The sequence below is a fragment of the Chelonia mydas genome, chromosome 28, assembly GCF_015237465.2.
Source record: "Chelonia mydas isolate rCheMyd1 chromosome 28, rCheMyd1.pri.v2, whole genome shotgun sequence".
Classification (NCBI taxonomy): Eukaryota; Metazoa; Chordata; order Testudines; family Cheloniidae; genus Chelonia; species Chelonia mydas.
Window position 1 is genome coordinate 6,893,785 of NC_051268.2, and position 17,677 is coordinate 6,911,461.

At 51.0% G+C, this 17,677-nt stretch overlaps 4 protein-coding genes across 6 annotated transcripts in view; 3 read left to right on the top strand and 1 right to left on the bottom strand.

The window, feature by feature from the left end:
- The window catches only part of LOC102933291 (zinc finger protein OZF), a 1,218,290-nt gene that overhangs the window by 1,046,567 nt on the left and 154,046 nt on the right, over positions 1 to 17,677 (top strand). The gene's annotated exons all lie outside the window — the stretch shown is intronic.
- Positions 1 to 17,677, bottom strand: part of LOC102934530 (zinc finger protein OZF) — a 1,287,564-nt gene that overhangs the window by 154,054 nt on the left and 1,115,833 nt on the right.
- Positions 1 to 17,677, top strand: part of LOC102930400 (zinc finger protein 501) — a 1,110,025-nt gene that overhangs the window by 4,398 nt on the left and 1,087,950 nt on the right. The gene's annotated exons all lie outside the window — the stretch shown is intronic.
- Positions 192 to 10,634, top strand: LOC102942441 (zinc finger protein 883). The gene is given in 4 exon segments (XM_037887355.1): positions 192 to 251; positions 6,578 to 6,690; positions 6,982 to 8,862; positions 8,865 to 10,634. Coding segments are annotated over 2 exon segments (2,016 nt in total). The 5' UTR covers positions 192 to 251; positions 6,578 to 6,690; positions 6,982 to 6,989; the 3' UTR covers positions 9,008 to 10,634.

Below are 17,677 nucleotides of genomic sequence, written 5' to 3' on the forward strand. Positions count from 1 at the left end.
TGGAGGTGGGACTCTATTGATGCCAAACCATCCAGAGCTTCCATTTGGTTGGCTCCTCTCCCCACGAATAGTGGGGCTGTGAGTGGGGCAGCAGGTCCTGAGTGGGGGTCTCTTGCTCTTTCAGGGGCCGGTGACCTTCGAGGAGGTGGCTGTGTATTTCACCAGGGAAGAGGGGGCTCTGCTGGACCCCGCTCAGAGAGCCCTCTACAGAGACGTCATGCAGGAGAACTACGAGAATGTGACCTCGCTGGGTAAGGGTTCCTGTCCCCTCGGTTCTTAGAAGGGGAAGTGACTAATTAAGGTTCACATCATCTCTATAATGTAACCATTACACGGCCCTGATTCAGCATCACCCCACATGCCAGTGACACACACACTAGCCCTCTGCCCTCCCCTGCGGGAACAGAGCACATCAGCAGTTTAGCGCATGGTCAAATACCTTCTGGATTTAGGGTGAAACTGGGGTTTGGGTCCCGCATAGTGAACAGAAGCTTCCAACCCCGGCCTTCACTCCATGCAAACCAGCTCCGACTTACAAATGATCCCACTCCCTTACCCCCACCTTGAGGATTTCTTCTGAGTCGTTGCCTTCCCTTGCCCTGCAGATCACTAGCATGTATCCCACCAGGGTGCTGGCAATCCCCGTGGCAAGAACTCCCCCTTGTGCACCTTTACTGAGAACCTACAACCCTGAGCACTGAAATGGGGCCGACTCGGTCCCTCAGGGGTCACGTGCACCTCTCTGCATATCACAGTCCCAGCTCTGCCAAGCTGCTCCAGCTACTCCCTTCACCGTCCGATTACAGCTACACCTGGCCCAGTCACACAGCCGGAGGGCATGCCGATAATGCTGGGATTCCCATCTGGAGAACACAACACAAACAACGGCATGTTCTTAGTCCTTCCTCGTATCTGTTATAGATTCACAGATTTTTAAGGCCAGAAGGGATGATTAGGTCATCTCTGTCTGGTCTCTTGTATAACTCGGGCAATAGAATTTCATCCAGTTACTGCCGTCTTCAGCTGAACACCTTGTGTTGGACTAAATCCTCTCCCAAAAAGGCAGTCCGGCCCTGACATGAGACTTCGGGAGATGGAGAATCTGCCGCTTTCCTTGCTAGTTTGTTAACCTTTGCCCCGGCCTCACGGCACCGTTCCCAGTGGTTAGTGCCCGCTGCCGGGTTAGTTCAGGAGCGGAGCCACGCTCCTGTTACGGGCGTGGCGTGGGCTTTAACTCTTCGTTTCGTAGTCCTCCGAGGCTTAAGGGTAGCTACCATCCAACGCTGGAAGGACCGGAGTCGGCACTTGGCAATTTGAACTCTGCGTGAAATGGCGCGTGTGGGTATTTAATTACCTGGATTTTTTTTTTTTAAATGGCTGTGTGGCGAGCTTCGTACCTCATCGACGCCTTAAGTCAGGGGGGCAGGAGGTAACCCCGCCTCTCTACGCCTGCATGCGTTTTCTTAACCCCCTCCCGGTAGTCAGCCCGGTGTGGCCCAATGCCCAGGGTCCGTCTATTGCCTCTTTTTGAGTGGGGTAATGCGGCCTAGCGTCTGGAGTCCATTCAGTGTGCCCCAGGGCAGTGCGGCCCAATGGCCGGAGTCCGCCTAATTCCCCTTCCCCTAGTGGGATAGCGCGGCCTAGCGGCCAGAGTCAATACAGCCAGTTTTAGAGGCAAAATGGGGGCCTAGTGGCTGGTACTTGGGGGCCTGTCACGAAGGGGGTGGCAGCCCCCGGTAGGGGGGCCCGGGCCCACCCAACTCCACCAGGCCCCGAGCGGTCCGCCACTGGGGTCAGCAGGGAATCCTCCCGAAACACGCTGCCCTCACAAGGGTGGGAGGTACCACTCCCTTGCCCTCGCCTGGGTCCCTGCCTCCCGGCTCTCCGGCCGCAGTGGTCCCTATGGTATCGGGGTCTCCAGGCACCTCGGCAGCAGACGCTCCCTGGGGTTCTCCTCTGGTCCAGGTTTCGGGCTCTTCCGCTCTCGCAGGTAAAGGCTGTAATGGCTCCAGGGCTGGAGCCCCACCGAGCGTCCTTCCTCCTTGGCCATCCGCAGCTTCATGCTAGGCTTTTATACCCGGCGGCACATGCCCAGCAGAGCCGCAAGGGCGAGGCTTCCTCTGCTAGGAGGGAAGGGTTAACCCCCTCCGTACCAGCGCGGGGCTGATCTGTGTCTTTCCCACAATAACTGTGCCGACCTAGAGCTTTTGCCGGCCTAGCTGTGTTGGTTTTTTCACACCCCTACCTGGCAGAGCTATGCTGGCAAAACTTTTAAGTGCGGACCAGGCAAGAGTCTGCAGGTGGATTTTAGGGCCCTTTAAAATACGACTCTTGACCCAAACATGTTGATATCAGAGGGCAAGACATCCAAGAAGCACGTTGGCAGAATGCGAGAAATATGCACAACACACATTGTCTGAGAGGTCGGGCTCAATCTCACATTCAAGGGTAAAGTCCAGGTTGAATAGCCACAGCACATCTCCTTGGGCCAGCTTTTTACCGTGACAGCAGGTTGCAGGAAACCCTCGAGCAGTTACAAGGGATTTAGCCTTGCAGCATATGTGCATTTCAGTGTCAGCGACTCACCAGTTTGGCTTGTGCGGCTCTGAAATGCCAAATTCTAGAGTTGCTGACCTTTTCGGTTCTGGCTCTCCGCAGAAGTCGTGGGTGCCGTGTACGAACTGAGGGACTGAGATCAGTCGGGACAAGGAGAACCCCAGTTTGAGCCCCAGCTGCGTGCAAGGAAATGTTATAAGAACAAGACAATATTGTAAGAGGACGGAAGATGCTAAAGTACGGGTTGGATCTGATGGGAATCAGTCAAATGAAAAGAAGTCCCATTCAGTTCCATCATGTAATGGCAGACAGCTCAGAAGTGACAGGTTTTTAAAGTGCTTATTGTGACAAAGGAGGAATGTTCTTAACGTTTTCTCTGAATACGGTGTGGGCCCTGACTGCCCCACGGTCCGTGACACTTATATACCAATGCTAGAAGTCGAAGTAATAAGATGGGTGAACTACAGTGCCTCGTATTAAATGAGGCTATTGATATAAGAGGTATCACCGAAACTGGTGGAATGAGGATAATCAACGGGACACAGTAACGCCGGGCACAAAATATATCGGAAGGACAGAACAGGTCGTGCTGGTGGGGAGGGGCACTATATGGGACAGAAAGCGTCGAATCAGATGAAGTAAAAAAATTAAACGAACCAAACTGTGCCATAGACTCTCCAGGGATAGTAGTAATTCCATGCGCTAATAAGAAGAATGTAGCAGGAGGGATCTATTACCGACCACCCGACCAGGATGGGGATAGCGACTGTGAAATGTTCAGAGAGATTAGAGAGGCTAGAAAAATAAAAAACTCCATAATAATGGGGGTTTCAACTATCCCCATATTGACTGGGTACATGTCACCTCAGGACGGGATGCTGAGATAAAGTTTCTTGACACCTTAAATGACGGCTTCTTGGAGCAGCTGGTCCTGGAATCCACAAGAGGAGAGACAATTCTTGATTTAGTCCTAAGTGGAGCACAGGATCTGGTGCAAGAGGTGAATAGAGCTGGTCTGCCTGGTAATAGTGACCCTAATATAATTAAATTTAACATCCCTGTGGCAGGGAAAACACCACAGCAGCCCAACCCTGTAGCATTTAATTTCAGAAAGGGGAACTACACAAAAACGAGGAGGTTAGTGAAACAGAAATTAAAAGGTACAGCGCCAAATGTAAAATCCCTGCAAGCTGCATGGATACTTTTTAAAGACACCACAATAGAGGCTCAACTTAAATGTGTACCCCAAATGATAAAACATAGTAAGAGAAACAAAAAAGAGCCACTGTGGCTAAACAACAAAGTAAAAGAAGCCGTGAGAGGCAAAAAGGCATCCTTTAAAACCTGGAAGTTAAATCCTAGTGAGGAAAATAGAAAGGAGCATAAACTTGGCCAATGAAGTGTAAAAGTATAATTAGGAAGGCCAAAAAAAGAATTTGAAGAACAGCTGCAAAGACTCAAGTAATAGCACTGGACGATGGAGGTGCTAAAGGAGCCCTCAAGGACGATCAGGCCATTGTGGAGAAACTAAATGAATTCTTTGCATCGGTCTTCATGGCTGAGGATGTGAGGGAGAGTCCCAAACCTGAGATATTCTGTTTAGGTGACAGATCTGAGGAACTGTCCCAGACTGAGGTGTCATTAGAGGAGGTTTTGGAACAAATTGAAAAACTAAGCAGGAATAAGTCACCAGAACCAGATGGGATTCACCCAAGCGTTGTGAAGGAACTTAAATGTGAAATTGCAGAGCTACTAACTATGGTTTGTAAGCTACCATTTAAATCAGCTTCTGGACCAAATGACTGGAAGATAGCTAACGTGACACCAGTTTTTAAAAAGGGCTCCAGAGGTGATCCCAGAAATTACAGGCCAAAGCCTGACTTCAGTACTGGGCAAACTGGTTGAAACTATAGGAAAGAACAAAATTGTCAGACACATAAATGAACATAAGTTGTTGGGAAGAGTCAACATGGTTTTTGTAAAGGGAAATCATGCCTCACCAATCTACTAGAATTCTTGAGGGGGTCAACAAGCATGTGGACAAGGGGGATATGGTGTACTTAGATTTTCAGAAAGTCTTTGACAAGGTCCCTCACCAAAGGCTCTTAAGCAAAGTAAGTTGTCATGGGATAAGAGGGAAGGTCCTTTCCTGGATCAGTAAACTAGTTAAAAGACAGGAAACAAAGGGTAGGAATAAATGGTCAGTTTTCAGAATGGAGAGAGGTAAATCGTGGTGTCCCCCACGGGTCTGTTCTGGGCCCAGTCCTATTCAACATATTCATAAATGATCTGGGAAAAGGGGTAAACAGTGAGGTGGCAAAATTTGCAGATGACAAAACTACTCAAGATAGTTAAGACCCAGGCAGACTGCGAAGAGTTACAAAAGGATCTCTCAAAACTGGGTGACTGGGCAACAAAATGGCAGACGAAATTCAATGTTGATAAATGCAAAGTAATGCACATTGGAAAACATCATCCCAACTCTACATATAAAATGATGGGGTCTAAATTAGCTGTTACCACTCAAGAAAGGGACTTTGGAGTCATTGTGGAGAGTTCTCTGAAATCATCCACTCAATGTGCAGCGGCAGTCAAAAAAGCCAACAGAATGCTGGGAATAATTAAGAAAGGGATAGATAATAAGGCAGAAAATATCGTATTGCCTCTATATAAATCCATGGTATGCCCACACCTTGAATACTGCGTGCAGATGTGGTTGCCCCATCTCAAAAAATATATTGGAATTGCAAAAGGTTCGAAAAGGGCAACAAAAATGATTAGGGTTATGGAATGGCTTCCATATGAGGAGAGATTAATAAGACTGGGACTTTTCATCTTGGAAAAGAGATAACTAAGGGGGATATGCTAGAGGTCTATAAATTCATGACTAGTGTGGAGAAAGTAGATAACGAAGTGTTGTTTACTACTTCTCATAACACAAGAACAAGGGGTCACCCAATGAAATTAATAGGCAGCAGGTTTAAACACAAAAGGAAGTATTTCTTCACACAACGCACAGTTAACTTGTGGAACTCCTTGCCAGAGGATGTGTGAAGGCCAAAACCATAACAGGGTTCAAAAATGAACTAGATAAGTTCCTGGAGGTCAGGTCCATCAGTGGCTATTAGCCAGGCTGGGCGGGATGGTGTCCCTAGCCTCTGTTTGCCAGAAGCTGGGAATGGGTGACAGGGGATGGATCACTTGATGATGACCTGTCAGTTCATTCCCTCTGGGGCACGTGGCATTGGCCACTGTCGGCAGACAGGGCACTGGGCTAGATGGACCCTTGGTCTGACCCAGTCTGGCCATTCTGATGTAAAAAGCTGTCTCTGGTGGCAGGGCTGTATCTCAGGAATCTCTTGATCAAATAAACCGAGATTTGGACCAGTCGCCCTTCGCTGAATGCCCATAAAAACCAGAAAATTTCAAGACAAGTCAAAGAAACATGTGGCTTTTACAGTTGTTAGAATAGTTCATGTTTAAACAGAAAATAAGGCTTCTGTCCACCGAGCCGACAGGAGATCCCTTCGCATTGCTGTAGTGAGTGGCTACCCTGAAGCACGACAGCAGGGCAGCTACAGTGTCTCAAGTGTAGACAAGCCCTGAGAGACGACATTTAGTGACACTCCCAGTCCCTCCTCCTATTCCTTACGCGCTGAACCCACCAACCCATGCTCGCTGATCCCGGCTTTCGTACAACTCTCCCGTTGTCTCTGGGTTTCTCTCTGTGATTAAGAAGCAGGTCCAAGGTGACTTCTTCTCTGGCTGGAGTCTTTACTCTCTGGGACATGTGTTTTAGGAGCCCCTTTGATGAGGAGTGTCGGGCTGTGTGTGTTCCCAGCAGAGATGGGGATAGCTAAATCCCTCATACGCAGAGTGTCCTGCACCTTGGAGCACCTGGGGAGCTGCCCGCAGGATTTTACTGCTTTAAAACGGGCTGGGGTAAAAGTAATACAATCTCCTTTGTGACGAATGTCCAATGAATTCCTCTCATCTCCCTTGTTTTCTTTCCCCTGAGCAGGGTTTCCCATTTCCAAACCTGACGTGATCTCCCAGCTGGAACGAGGGAGGAGCCATGGGTCCTGGATCTCCAGGGATCTGAGGAAGGAGGGATCCTGAGAAGTGTCTGTGCAGGTGAGGGATCGTTAAACCAATTCAAAAACTCTCAGTGCCAGGAGTATCCCCAGGAGGCCTTGTACCCTATGGCAGCTATCGCTCACGGCTTCCCACCTGTCCTCACTGACACCTGGCAGCAGCTCCCTGCCTGATGGGATGTGGAGGCAGAATTGTCCCCCTCCTCTCTGCCCTATGGGGAAGGGTTTTGGAGAATTCAGCTATTAGGTTTTTTCTGTCTCTCCAGCTCTAATTTCAGTTTGTTTCCCTTTTCCACCCCTGTTTCTGAGATTTCTCCCTCTGTCCCAGCAGGTGACGGGATGGTGAGTGAGAACGAGGAACAGAATCCTCAGCAGGAAGATGCTGAGCAAGTGGAATCACATGGGGGATTATCGCAAGGATCCCAGGGCAATGTGTCCAGGCGTCGTGTGCAGGGAAAAGCCTGTGAGAGTCAGGACAGGCCAGAGAGAGAGCCGGGAAACCAGCCCAGGGAGAAAGTGGGCAAATCTATTAATTGTCAGCGAATTCACGAGGACATCAAGGAAATCCCAGCCCAGCAGAGAACCCTCACAGGAGAGAGAAAAAACACATGTACTGAGTGTGGGAAAACCTTCACTCTGAACTCCACCCTTATTAAACATCGGAGGATCCACACGGGAGAGCACCCCTACCAGTGCTGTGAGTGCGGGAAACAGTTCAGTGAGAAATCAAACCTTATTACACATCAGACAAGCCACACAAGAGAGAGACCCTATGAGTGCCGTGAGTGCGGGAAAAGCTTCACTCGGAGCTCAACCCTTATCAGACATCAGAGGAGCCACACAGAAGACAGACCCTATGAATGCTGTGAGTGCGGGAAAAAGTTCACTCGAAGCTCAGTCCTTATTAATCATCAGAGAATCCACACAGGAGAGCGCCCCTATACATGCTGTGAGTGCGGGAAAACCTTCCCTCAGAGCTCAATCCTCTTTAAACATCAGAAGATCCACACGGGAGAGCGCCCCTACAAATGCTGTGAGTGCGGGAAACAGTTCATTGAGAAGTCCACACTTATTAAACATCAGACAAGCCACACGGGAGAAAGACCCTATGAGTGCTGTGAGTGCGGGAAAAAGTTCAGCCAGAAATCAAGCCTTATTAAACATCAGACAAGCCACACAAGAGAGAGATCCTGTCAGTGCCGTGAGTGCGGGAAAAGCTTCACCCACAGCTCATCCCTTATCAGACATCAGAGGATCCACACAGGAGAGAGACCCTATGAGTGCTGTGAGTGTGGGAAAAGCTTCACTTTCAAATACGACCTTCATAAACATCAGAGGATCCACACGGGAGAGCGCCCCTATGAATGCTGTGAGTGTGGGAAACAATTCACCTGGAGCTCAGGGCTTATTAATCATCAGCGAATGCACACAGGAGAGCGCCCCTATGAATGCTGTGAGTGCGAGAAAAAATTCACTCAGTGCTCGGGCCTTATTAGTCATCAGAGAATGCACACAGGAGAGCGACCCTACACGTGCTGTGAGTGCGGGAAAAGCTTCACTCAGAATTCAGGCCTTCTTAATCATCAGAGAATGCACACAGGAGAGCGCCCCTATACATGCTGTGAGTGCGGGAAAACGTTCCCTCAGAGCTCAGCCCTTTTTAAGCATCGGAGGATCCACACGGGAGAGCGCCCCTATGAATGCTCTGCGTGCGGGAAACAGTTCAGTGAGAAATCAAAACTTATTAAACATCAGACAAGCCACACAGGAGAGAGACCCTATGAGTGCCGTGAGTGCGGGAAAAGTTTCACTCAGAGCTCATCCCTTATTAGACATCAGAAGATCCACACGGGAGAGAGACCCTATGAGTGCCGTGAGTGTGGGAAAAACTTCACTTTCAAATACGACCTTCATAAACATCAGAGGATCCATACAGGAGAGCGCCCCTATGAATGCTGTGAGTGTGGGAAACAGTTCACCTGGAGCTCAGGGCTTATTATTCATCAGAGAATCCACACAGGAGAGCGACCCCATGAATGCTGTGAGTGCGGGAAAACCTTCACTCAGAGCTCAGGGCTTATCACTCATCAGAGAATGCACACAGGAGAGCGACCCTACACATGCTGTGAGTGCGGGAAAAAATTCACTCAGAGCTCAGGCCTTCTTAATCATCAGAGAATGCACACAAGGGAGCAACCCTATATATGCTGTGAATGCGGGAAACCTTCCCTCAGGGCTCAGCCCTTTTTAAACATCAGAGGATCCACACAGGAGAGCATCCTATGAATGCTGTGAGTGAGGGAAAAGTTTCATCCGGCGCTCATACCTTAATAGACGTCAGTGATTTCACAGGATAGATGAACACCATAAAAAGTTTGTGCAGGGCAGAGAAAATATTTTTTTTAAAGACATTTGCTAATTCCCACATAGTGACTTTTTTTTTTTTTTAGGGCTGTTTGTGGCATTTGCATCACCCAGGGGAGTTGCCCACTTTTCATTTTGCAGGTCTCCCTTCTCAGGGGTGAATCCCGTGGTCCTTTCTACCAACTCCTTTCTCCTGTGAATCATGGGAGTGTGTCTCCCTCCTGCCAGGAGTGTCCATCAGCCCCAGATACGGGAAATCGGGATGACCTCAAGTAGCTACACTGAGCGAAGGTTGACCTGGGTTTTGTCTCCTCTAGGATTTTCCATGGAGTTGGCCTGCTGGAGGTAGCGATCCTAATGTAAACACATCGCTATCTGTGCAGTGCTGACATACCCCAGGCTCAGTGGTTGGGGTTAGCCAGCACGTTCCCCTTTGACCTCTCCTAATTGACACCAATTTTCATAGTCTAGACAAGCCCTGAGCATCACATTTATCCTGTCACCGCACTAGCAGAGCGATTGTCAGTCGCCAAGTTCCCCCTTTGGCGACAGATTATCTCATTCCCAGGCTTTCTCCTGCTGGTCCAGGCTGTGCTGGACAGCAAGTTGTTTGGTTTATTCCCCATTTTTCGTATTTAAAATATATTTCAATATAAAATAGAGGAAGAGGAGGAATGGGACAAACGCATATTTGCGGCAACATCAGAAGGAGATGGGGTGAGTTGGAGGGATTCCCTCCTTCTCCATCACCATCAGTAGGCCCGCTCACTCCAGCAGCATTGGCGTCCGGCTGAGCCACGATGGAAGTTTATCCCCCTATTCTGTCCCTCCACTTCCCTAAATCCGACTCCTGAGGGCTGGAGGTGAAAGTGTCCCAGACCTGGACTGGGAATGCCAATGGATCCCAAACACAAGTGCGATCATTCCGAGTTTAAATCCCAGTTTCTGCCCATTGACAAATCCACTTCTGGGCTTGTTCCTGCTGTGCTGGGACTGTTTGCAGGTGAGAAGGTCGGCAGTTTTTCCCTGTTACGATAATGCTCATTTCTGTTTTTGTGAATAACATGGCTCCATAGTAATGAAGTGCTGTTGAGTGAAGCGGGTTTGAATGGATCAGAGGAAAAAGCGACGGGAGAATCTGCTCTCCTCATTTGTGAGTCATCAGATGTAACCTGCTCTGGAATTTCATTTTGTATGAAAGAGAAAGTGACTTCTACCACTCTGTGTTGCGGGTTTTTCCTCTCTCTCCTGAACGCCATTTGGACACGTCATTGAATATTCTCCAGCATGTAGCTCAGATTTATCGGGGATGTTGGGAGAAATGCCTGTTTGCTAAAAGAGTCCTTTATTATCTTATTTTTCACTTTCCTCCACCGCTGCATGATGACATGGAAGAAGCTCAAGTGCAGTTCACTCACGAGGAGAGGATGCTCCGAGCCATCGGGGGTGCCACCAAGGAAACAGTAGTGGGTTTAGGTCTCCGCTCTGAAATGGTGAAGAACAGCACGCCTTAAATTGTGCAACTAACTGAAGTAGCTGGGTGCATGTGGCCCAGGATGTGGGAAATGCTGTCCCTGTCTGTGTTGATGTGGAGAAAATAAAAGTGGCTCTTTTGCTGAACTTTTCCCTGGTAGATGCTGCAAATGTGCATTAAAATGAACTCAGGGTTGAATGTGATATAGCTGCAGAATATCTGGTTTTAATACGTTCCCCTCCTTTGGTGTCTTACCGGGATTCTGATGCAGGAGTGTTTCTCGTCCCTAATTTAGACCTGTGCCACCAGATTAAAGAAACAGGTAGGGCGTGTTTGGGGAAGCCATTCCTCACTAACACTGCTCAGATTTTGGGTTGTTTGGTAAAGGATTCTACACCAGAGAAGTGACCAAGGCCAAGGATTTGGCGAGAACTCAGTTCGATATAGAAGGCACCCAGTAGTTGATTTTTTGCCCCAGAGAAGGAAGCTGTGGTGAACCACGGTCCGGGTAAAACTGTTTGTTTTTTTTAACACCGCTCCCTAGCTCGGGGTCTCTGATTACAGTCCCAAAGGAGGCCCTGGCTCGAGTGGAAGGTCCTTCACTATTTGGATCCAAAGTTCCACGAGGCAAAATGAGAAATAGTTGATGGCTTCAGGCTTTGCCAGCCTGATTGGGCAACAAGAACGTTCATGGTGTTGAAATGACGGTAACCTTGATGGAGCTACGATAAGGCGGGTGCAAAACTGGTTGGAAAACTGTTCCCAGAGAGTAGTTATCAGTGGTTCACAGTCATCCTGGGAGGGCATAATGAGTGAGGTCCTGCGGGGATCAGTTCTGGGTCCGGTTCTGTTTAATAGCTTCATCGATGATTTAGATAATGGCATAGAGAGTACACTTACAAAGTTTGCGGACGATACCAAGCTGGGAGGGGTTGCCAGTGCTTTGGAGGATAGGTTTAAAATTCAAAATGATCTGGACAAACTGGAGAAATGGTCTGAAGTAAATAGGATGAAATTCAATAGGGACAAATGCAAAGTACTCCACTTAGGAAGGAACAATCAGTCGCACACCTACAAAATGGGAAATGACAGCCTAGGAAGGAGTACTGCGGAAAGGGATCTGGGGGTCATAGCGGATCACAAGCTAAATCTGAGTCAACAGTGTAACGCTGTTGCAAAAGAAGCGAACTTCATTCTGGGATGTATTAGCAGGAGTGTTGTAAACAAAACACAAGCAGTAATTCTCTGCTCTGCTCCGTGCTGATTAGGCCGCAACTGGAGTATTGTGTCCAGTTCTGGGTGCCACGTTTCAGTAAGATGTGGAGAAATTGGAGAAAGTCCAGAGAAGAGCAACAAAAATGATTAAAGGTCTAGAAACCATGACCCATGAGGGAAGATTGGAAGAATTGGGTTTGTTTAGTCTGGAGAAGAGAAGACGGAGAGGGGCCAGGGTAACAGTTTTCAAGTACATAAAAGGTTGTTACAAGGAGGAGGGAGAAGAATTGTTCTTCTTAACTTCTGAGGATAGGACAAGAAGCAATGGGTTTAAATTGCAGCAAGGGTGGTTTAGGTTGGACATAGGGAAAAACTTCCTCACTGTCAGGGTGGTTGGGCACTGGAATAAATTGCCCGGTCCAACATGGATTCACCAAGGGCAAGTCATGCCCTTTACGTGCACTGTGGGAAACGTCCATGTTGACTGCCCGGAGAGGTTGTGGAATCTCCATCGTTGGGGATTTTTAAGAGCAGGTTGGACAAACACCTCTCAGGGATGGTCTAGATAATACTTAGCCCTGCCTTGAGTGCAGGGGACTGGACTAGACACCTCTTGGTGTTCCTGATCACCTTCCTGTCCTCCAAGCTGCTTCAAAATGGATTTCTTGAGGACCTGCTCCATGATTTTTCAGGGACTGAGGTGAGGCTGACCGGTCTGTCGTTCCCCAGATTCTTCTTCTTCCCTTTTTTCAAGGTGGGCACCTTTTTTCAGTCCTAACAAAATGCAAATGAAAGAAATGATGTTTGTCATGGGATGTCTGCATTTATTTTTAAGCATCTTGATGGGTGCATCATGCAGGTTTTCTGTTACATATTTTTGCTACCAGTTATTTTTATGGGGGCTGACACCTCTTTTCCTTTTGAGGATGCGAGCTGGTGGAGCATGGCCATTTAACCCTCAGGCCAGGCTATAAAAACCTCCTGAAAATTGGCTTTGTTTTTCTTTTTTATTTGATATTTTGGGGTTCACACATGCGCCCTGAATGTGGTTTGCAGTGACTGATATTTTAAGACAACTGCTGGGGTAAAACTGACATTAACCCAAATTCTAACTTGATTGGGACACGTTATCTGTATCCAAGGCATACTTCACGCCGGATTTGCCTCCGGGGAGGCACCATCAAGCAGGTAAACTGGAATCGTCAACCATAAATGTCAAGTAAAAGGCTGAAGTCCATTGCCTTTCCATTCAAAAAGCCATATTGTAGTTAAATTGACCTGAGCCCTAGAGTAGACATTATTAGGTTATCAGAAGAATGTTTCCAGTGTTTTAAGTGTAGACATAGCCTAAGGCCTTGTCCACACTGCCAGTTTTTTCACCAAAAGGCAGCTTTGGGCGATGAAACCGTGGAGGTGTTCGCACTGCAAAGACACTTCCGACAGTGGAACGACTCAGTTTCAGTGACCTAGTAAAACCGCGTTGATGAGAATCGTAAGGCTTTTTGTGCCAAATGTTTGTTTCCAAAGGCAAGTGTAGACACCTCACTTGATTTTTTCACTGTAATTGGCCTCCAGAGAGTGTCCCACAAGTCCCATCCTGACCACTCTGGTCAGCAGTGTCAACTCCACTGCCCTGCCACCAGGTAAGCAGCCCCCGGCGTCTGAACTGTGGCCCCACCCCCTCATGACGCCCGTTCTCCCCGAGGCCCCGCCCCCATACCGCCCCTTCTCCTTGAGGCCCCGCCCCTTCCACAGGGCCACACCCACAGAACACCTTCCCCCCCCAATACTCCACCCTGTTCCCCTCTCCATTGTCCATCCTTCTGGCCAGTAAAGCATGGTGGGGCCAAGGCCCCTTGCCCCCACGTTCTGGCGCCCCTGACCCAGAGCTAGGCATGCAGGGGTGTGTGTGTGTGTGTGTGTATAGAGAGAGAGACTGCTGCGCTGTGCAGAGTCGGGGTCGCCCTCCCCCTGCCTCAAGACTGGTTGTTTCGGGTGCCTGTCTGAACTTAGAGACAACGTGCTGACACACTCACTCTTCCCCAAAACACACACTCCCCCAACACACACCCGGCAGCTGAAAAGCAGCTGGCAATCTCGGAGGATGCCCACGGAACAACGGGATAGAGAAACCTGCCTCGTGTGGCTGCCCATGAGCCATTGCAAACCCTTCCCAAAGCACCCTGCGGCCCGTTGCACAGGGGGATAGCGACCCACAATGCACTGCTCTCTGTGGCCATCCAAGAGCCATTGCAAGCCCTTCCCAAAGCACCCTGCGGCCCGTTGCACAGGGGGATAGCGACCCACAATGCACTGCTCTCTGTGGCCATCCAAGAGCCATTGCAAACCCTTCCCAAAGCACCCTGCGGCCAGTCGCACAGTGGGCTAGCGACCCCACAATGCACTGCTCTCTGTGGCCATCCAAGAGCCATTGCAAGCCCTTCCCAAAGCGCCCTGCGGCCAGTCGCACACTGGGATAGCGACCCACAATGCACTGCTCTCTGTGGCCATCCAAGAGCCATTGCAAACCCTTCCCAAAGCACCCTGCGGCCCATTGCACAGTGGGATAGCGACCCACAATGCACTGCTCTCTGTAGCCATCCAAGAGCCATTGCAAACCCTTCCCAAAGCACCCTGCGGCCAGTTGCACAGTGGGATAGCGACCCACAATGCACTGCTCTCTGTGGCGATCCAAGAGCCATTGCAAACCCTTCCCAAAGCGCCCTGCGGCCAGTTGCACAGTGGGATAGCGACCCACAATGCACTGCTCTCTGTGGCGATCCAAGCCATTGCAAACCCTTCCCAAAGCACCCTGCGGCCCGTTGCACAGTGGGATAGCGACCCACAATGCACTGGTCTCTGTGACCATCCAAGAGCCATTGCAAGCCCTTCCCAAAGCGCCCTGCGGCCCGTTGCACAGTGGGATAGCGACCCACAATGCACTGCTCTCTGTGGCCATCCAAGAGCCTTTGCAAGCCCTTCCCAAAGCGCCCTGCGGCCCGTTGCACAGTGGGATAGCGACCCACAATGCACTGCTCTCTGTGGCGATCCAAGAGCCATTGCAAACCCTTCCCAAAGCACCCTGCGGCCAGTGCACAGTGGGATAGCGACCCACAATGCACTGCTCTCTGTGGCGATCCAAGAGCCATTGCAAGCCCTTCCCAAAGCACCCTGCGGCCAGTTGCACACTGGGATAGCGACCCACAATGCACTGCTCTCTGTGGCGATCCAAGAGCCATTGCAAGCCCTTCCCAAAGCACCCTGCGGCCCGTTGCACAGTGGGATAGCGACCCACAATGCACTGCTCTCTGTGGGATCCAAGAGCCATTGCAAGCCCTTCCCAAAGCACCCTGCGGCCCGTTGCACAGTGGGATAGCGACCCACAATGCACTGCTCTCTGTGTCGATCCAAGAGCCATTGCAAGCCCTTCCCAAAGCGCCCTGCGGCCCGTTGCACAGTGGGATAGCGACCCACAATGCACTGCTCTCTGTGGCCATCCAAGAGCCTTTGCAAACCCTTCCCAAAGCGCCCTGCGGCCCGTTGCACAGTGGGATAGCGACCCACAATGCACTGCTCTCTGTGGCGATCCAAGAGCCATTGCAAACCCTTCCCAAAGCACCCTGCGGCCAGTTGCACAGTGGGATAGCGACCCACAATGCACTGCTCTCTGTGGCCATCCAAGAGCCATTGCAAACCCTTCCCAAAGCACCCTGCGCCCAGTTGCACACTGGGATAGCGACCCACAATGCACTGCTCTCTGTGGCGATCCAAGAGCCATTGCAAGCCCTTCCCAAAGCACCCTGCGGCCCGTTGCACACTGGGATAGACCCACAATGCACTGCTCTCTGTGGCGATCCAAGAGCCATTGCAAGCCCTTAAACACCTGCGGCCCGTTGCACACGTAAGCGACACAATGCACTGCTCTCTGGTGGATTGAAAACCCTTCCCAAAGCACCCTGCGGCCCGTTGCACAGTGGGATAGCGACCCACAATGCACTGCTCTCTGTGGCCATCCAAGAGCCATTGCAAACCCTTCCAAAGCACCCTGCGGCCAGTTGCACACTGGGATAGCGACCCACAATGCACTGCTCTCTGTGGAGATCCAAGAGCCATTGCAAGCCCTTCCCAAAGCACCCTGCGGCCCGTTGCACAGTGGGATAGCGACCCACAATGCACTGCTCTCTGTGGCCATCCAAGAGCCATTGCAAGCCCTTCCCAAAGCACCCTGCGGCCCGTTGCACAGTGGATAGCGACCCACAATGCACTGCTCTCTGTGGCGATCCAAGAGCCATTGCAAGCCCTTCCCAAAGCGCCCTGCAGCCAGTCGCACAGTGGGATAGCGACCCACAATGCACTGCTCTCTGTGGCGATCCAAGAGCCATTGCAAGCCCTTCCCAAAGCACCCTGCGGCCAGTTGCACAGTGGGATAGCGACCCCAATGCCTGCTCTCTGTGGCCATCCAAGAGCCATTGCAAACCCTTCCCAAAGCGCCCTGCGGCCCGTTGCACACTGGGATAGCGACCCACAATGCACTGCTCTCTGTGGCCATCCAAGAGCCATTGCAAGCCCTTCCCAAAGCACCCTGCGGCCAGTCGCACACTGGGATAGCGACCCACAATGCACTGCTCTCTGTGCCAATCCAAGAGCCATTGCAAACCCTTCCCAAAGCGCCCTGCGGCCCGTTGCACAGTGGGATAGCGACCCACAATGCACTGCTCTCTGTGGAGATCCAAGAGCCATTGCAACCCTTCCCAAAGCACCTGCGGCCCGTTGCACAGGGGATAGCGACCCACAATGCACTGCTCTCTGTGGCCATCCAAGAGCCATTGCAAGCCCTTCCCAAAGCACCTGCGGCCCGTTGCACAGTGGGATAGCGACCCCAATGCACTACTCTCTGTGGCGATCCAAGAGCCATTGCAAACCCTTCCAAAGCACCTGCGGCCCGTTGCACACTGGGATAGCGACCCACAATGCACTGCTCTCTGTGGCCATCCAAGAGCCATTGCAAACCCTTCCCAAAGCACCCTGCGGCCCGTTGCACAGTGGGATAGCGACCCACAATGCACTGCTCTCTGTGGCCATCCAAGAGCCATTGCAAACCCTTCCCAAAGCGCCCTGCGGCCCGTTGCACAGTGGGATAGCGACCCACAATGCACTGCTCTCTGTGGAGATCCAAGAGCCATTGCAAACCCTTCCCAAAGCACCCTGCGGCCAGTCGCACAGTGGGATAGCGACCCACAATGCACTGCTCTCTGTGGCCATCCAAGAGCCATTGCAAACTTCCCAAAGCACCCTGCGGCCAGTTGCACAGTGGGATAGCGACCCACAATGCACTGCTCTCTGTGGCGATCCAAGAGCCATTGCAAGCCCTTCCAAAGCGCCCTGCGGCCCGTTGCACACTGGATAGCGACCCACATGCACTGCTCTCTGTGGCCATCCAAGAGCCATTGCAAGCCCTTCCCAAAGCACCCTGCGGCCAGTTGCACACTGGATAGCGACCCACAATGCACTGCTCTCTGTGGCCATCCAAGAGCCATTGCAAACCCTTCCCAAAGCGCCCTGCGGCCAGTTGCACACTGGGATAGCGACCCACAATGCACTGCTCTCTGTGGCCATCCAAGAGCCATTGCAAACCCTTCCCAAGCACCCTGCGGCCCGTTGCACACTGGGATAGCGACCCCAATGCACTGCTCTCTGTGGCCATCCAAGAGCCATTGCAAGCCCTTCCCAAAGCGCCCTGCGGCCAGTTGCACACTGGGATACCGACCCACAATGCACTGCTCTCTGTGGCCATCCAAGAGCCATTGCAACCCTTCCCAAAGCGCCCTGCGGCCAGTTGCACAGTGGGATAGCGACCCACAATGCACTGCTCTCTGTGGCCATCCAAGAGCCATTGCAAGCCCTTCCCAAAGCGCCCTGCGGCCAGTTGCACACACTGGGATAGCGACCCACAATGCACTGCTCTCTGTGAGAT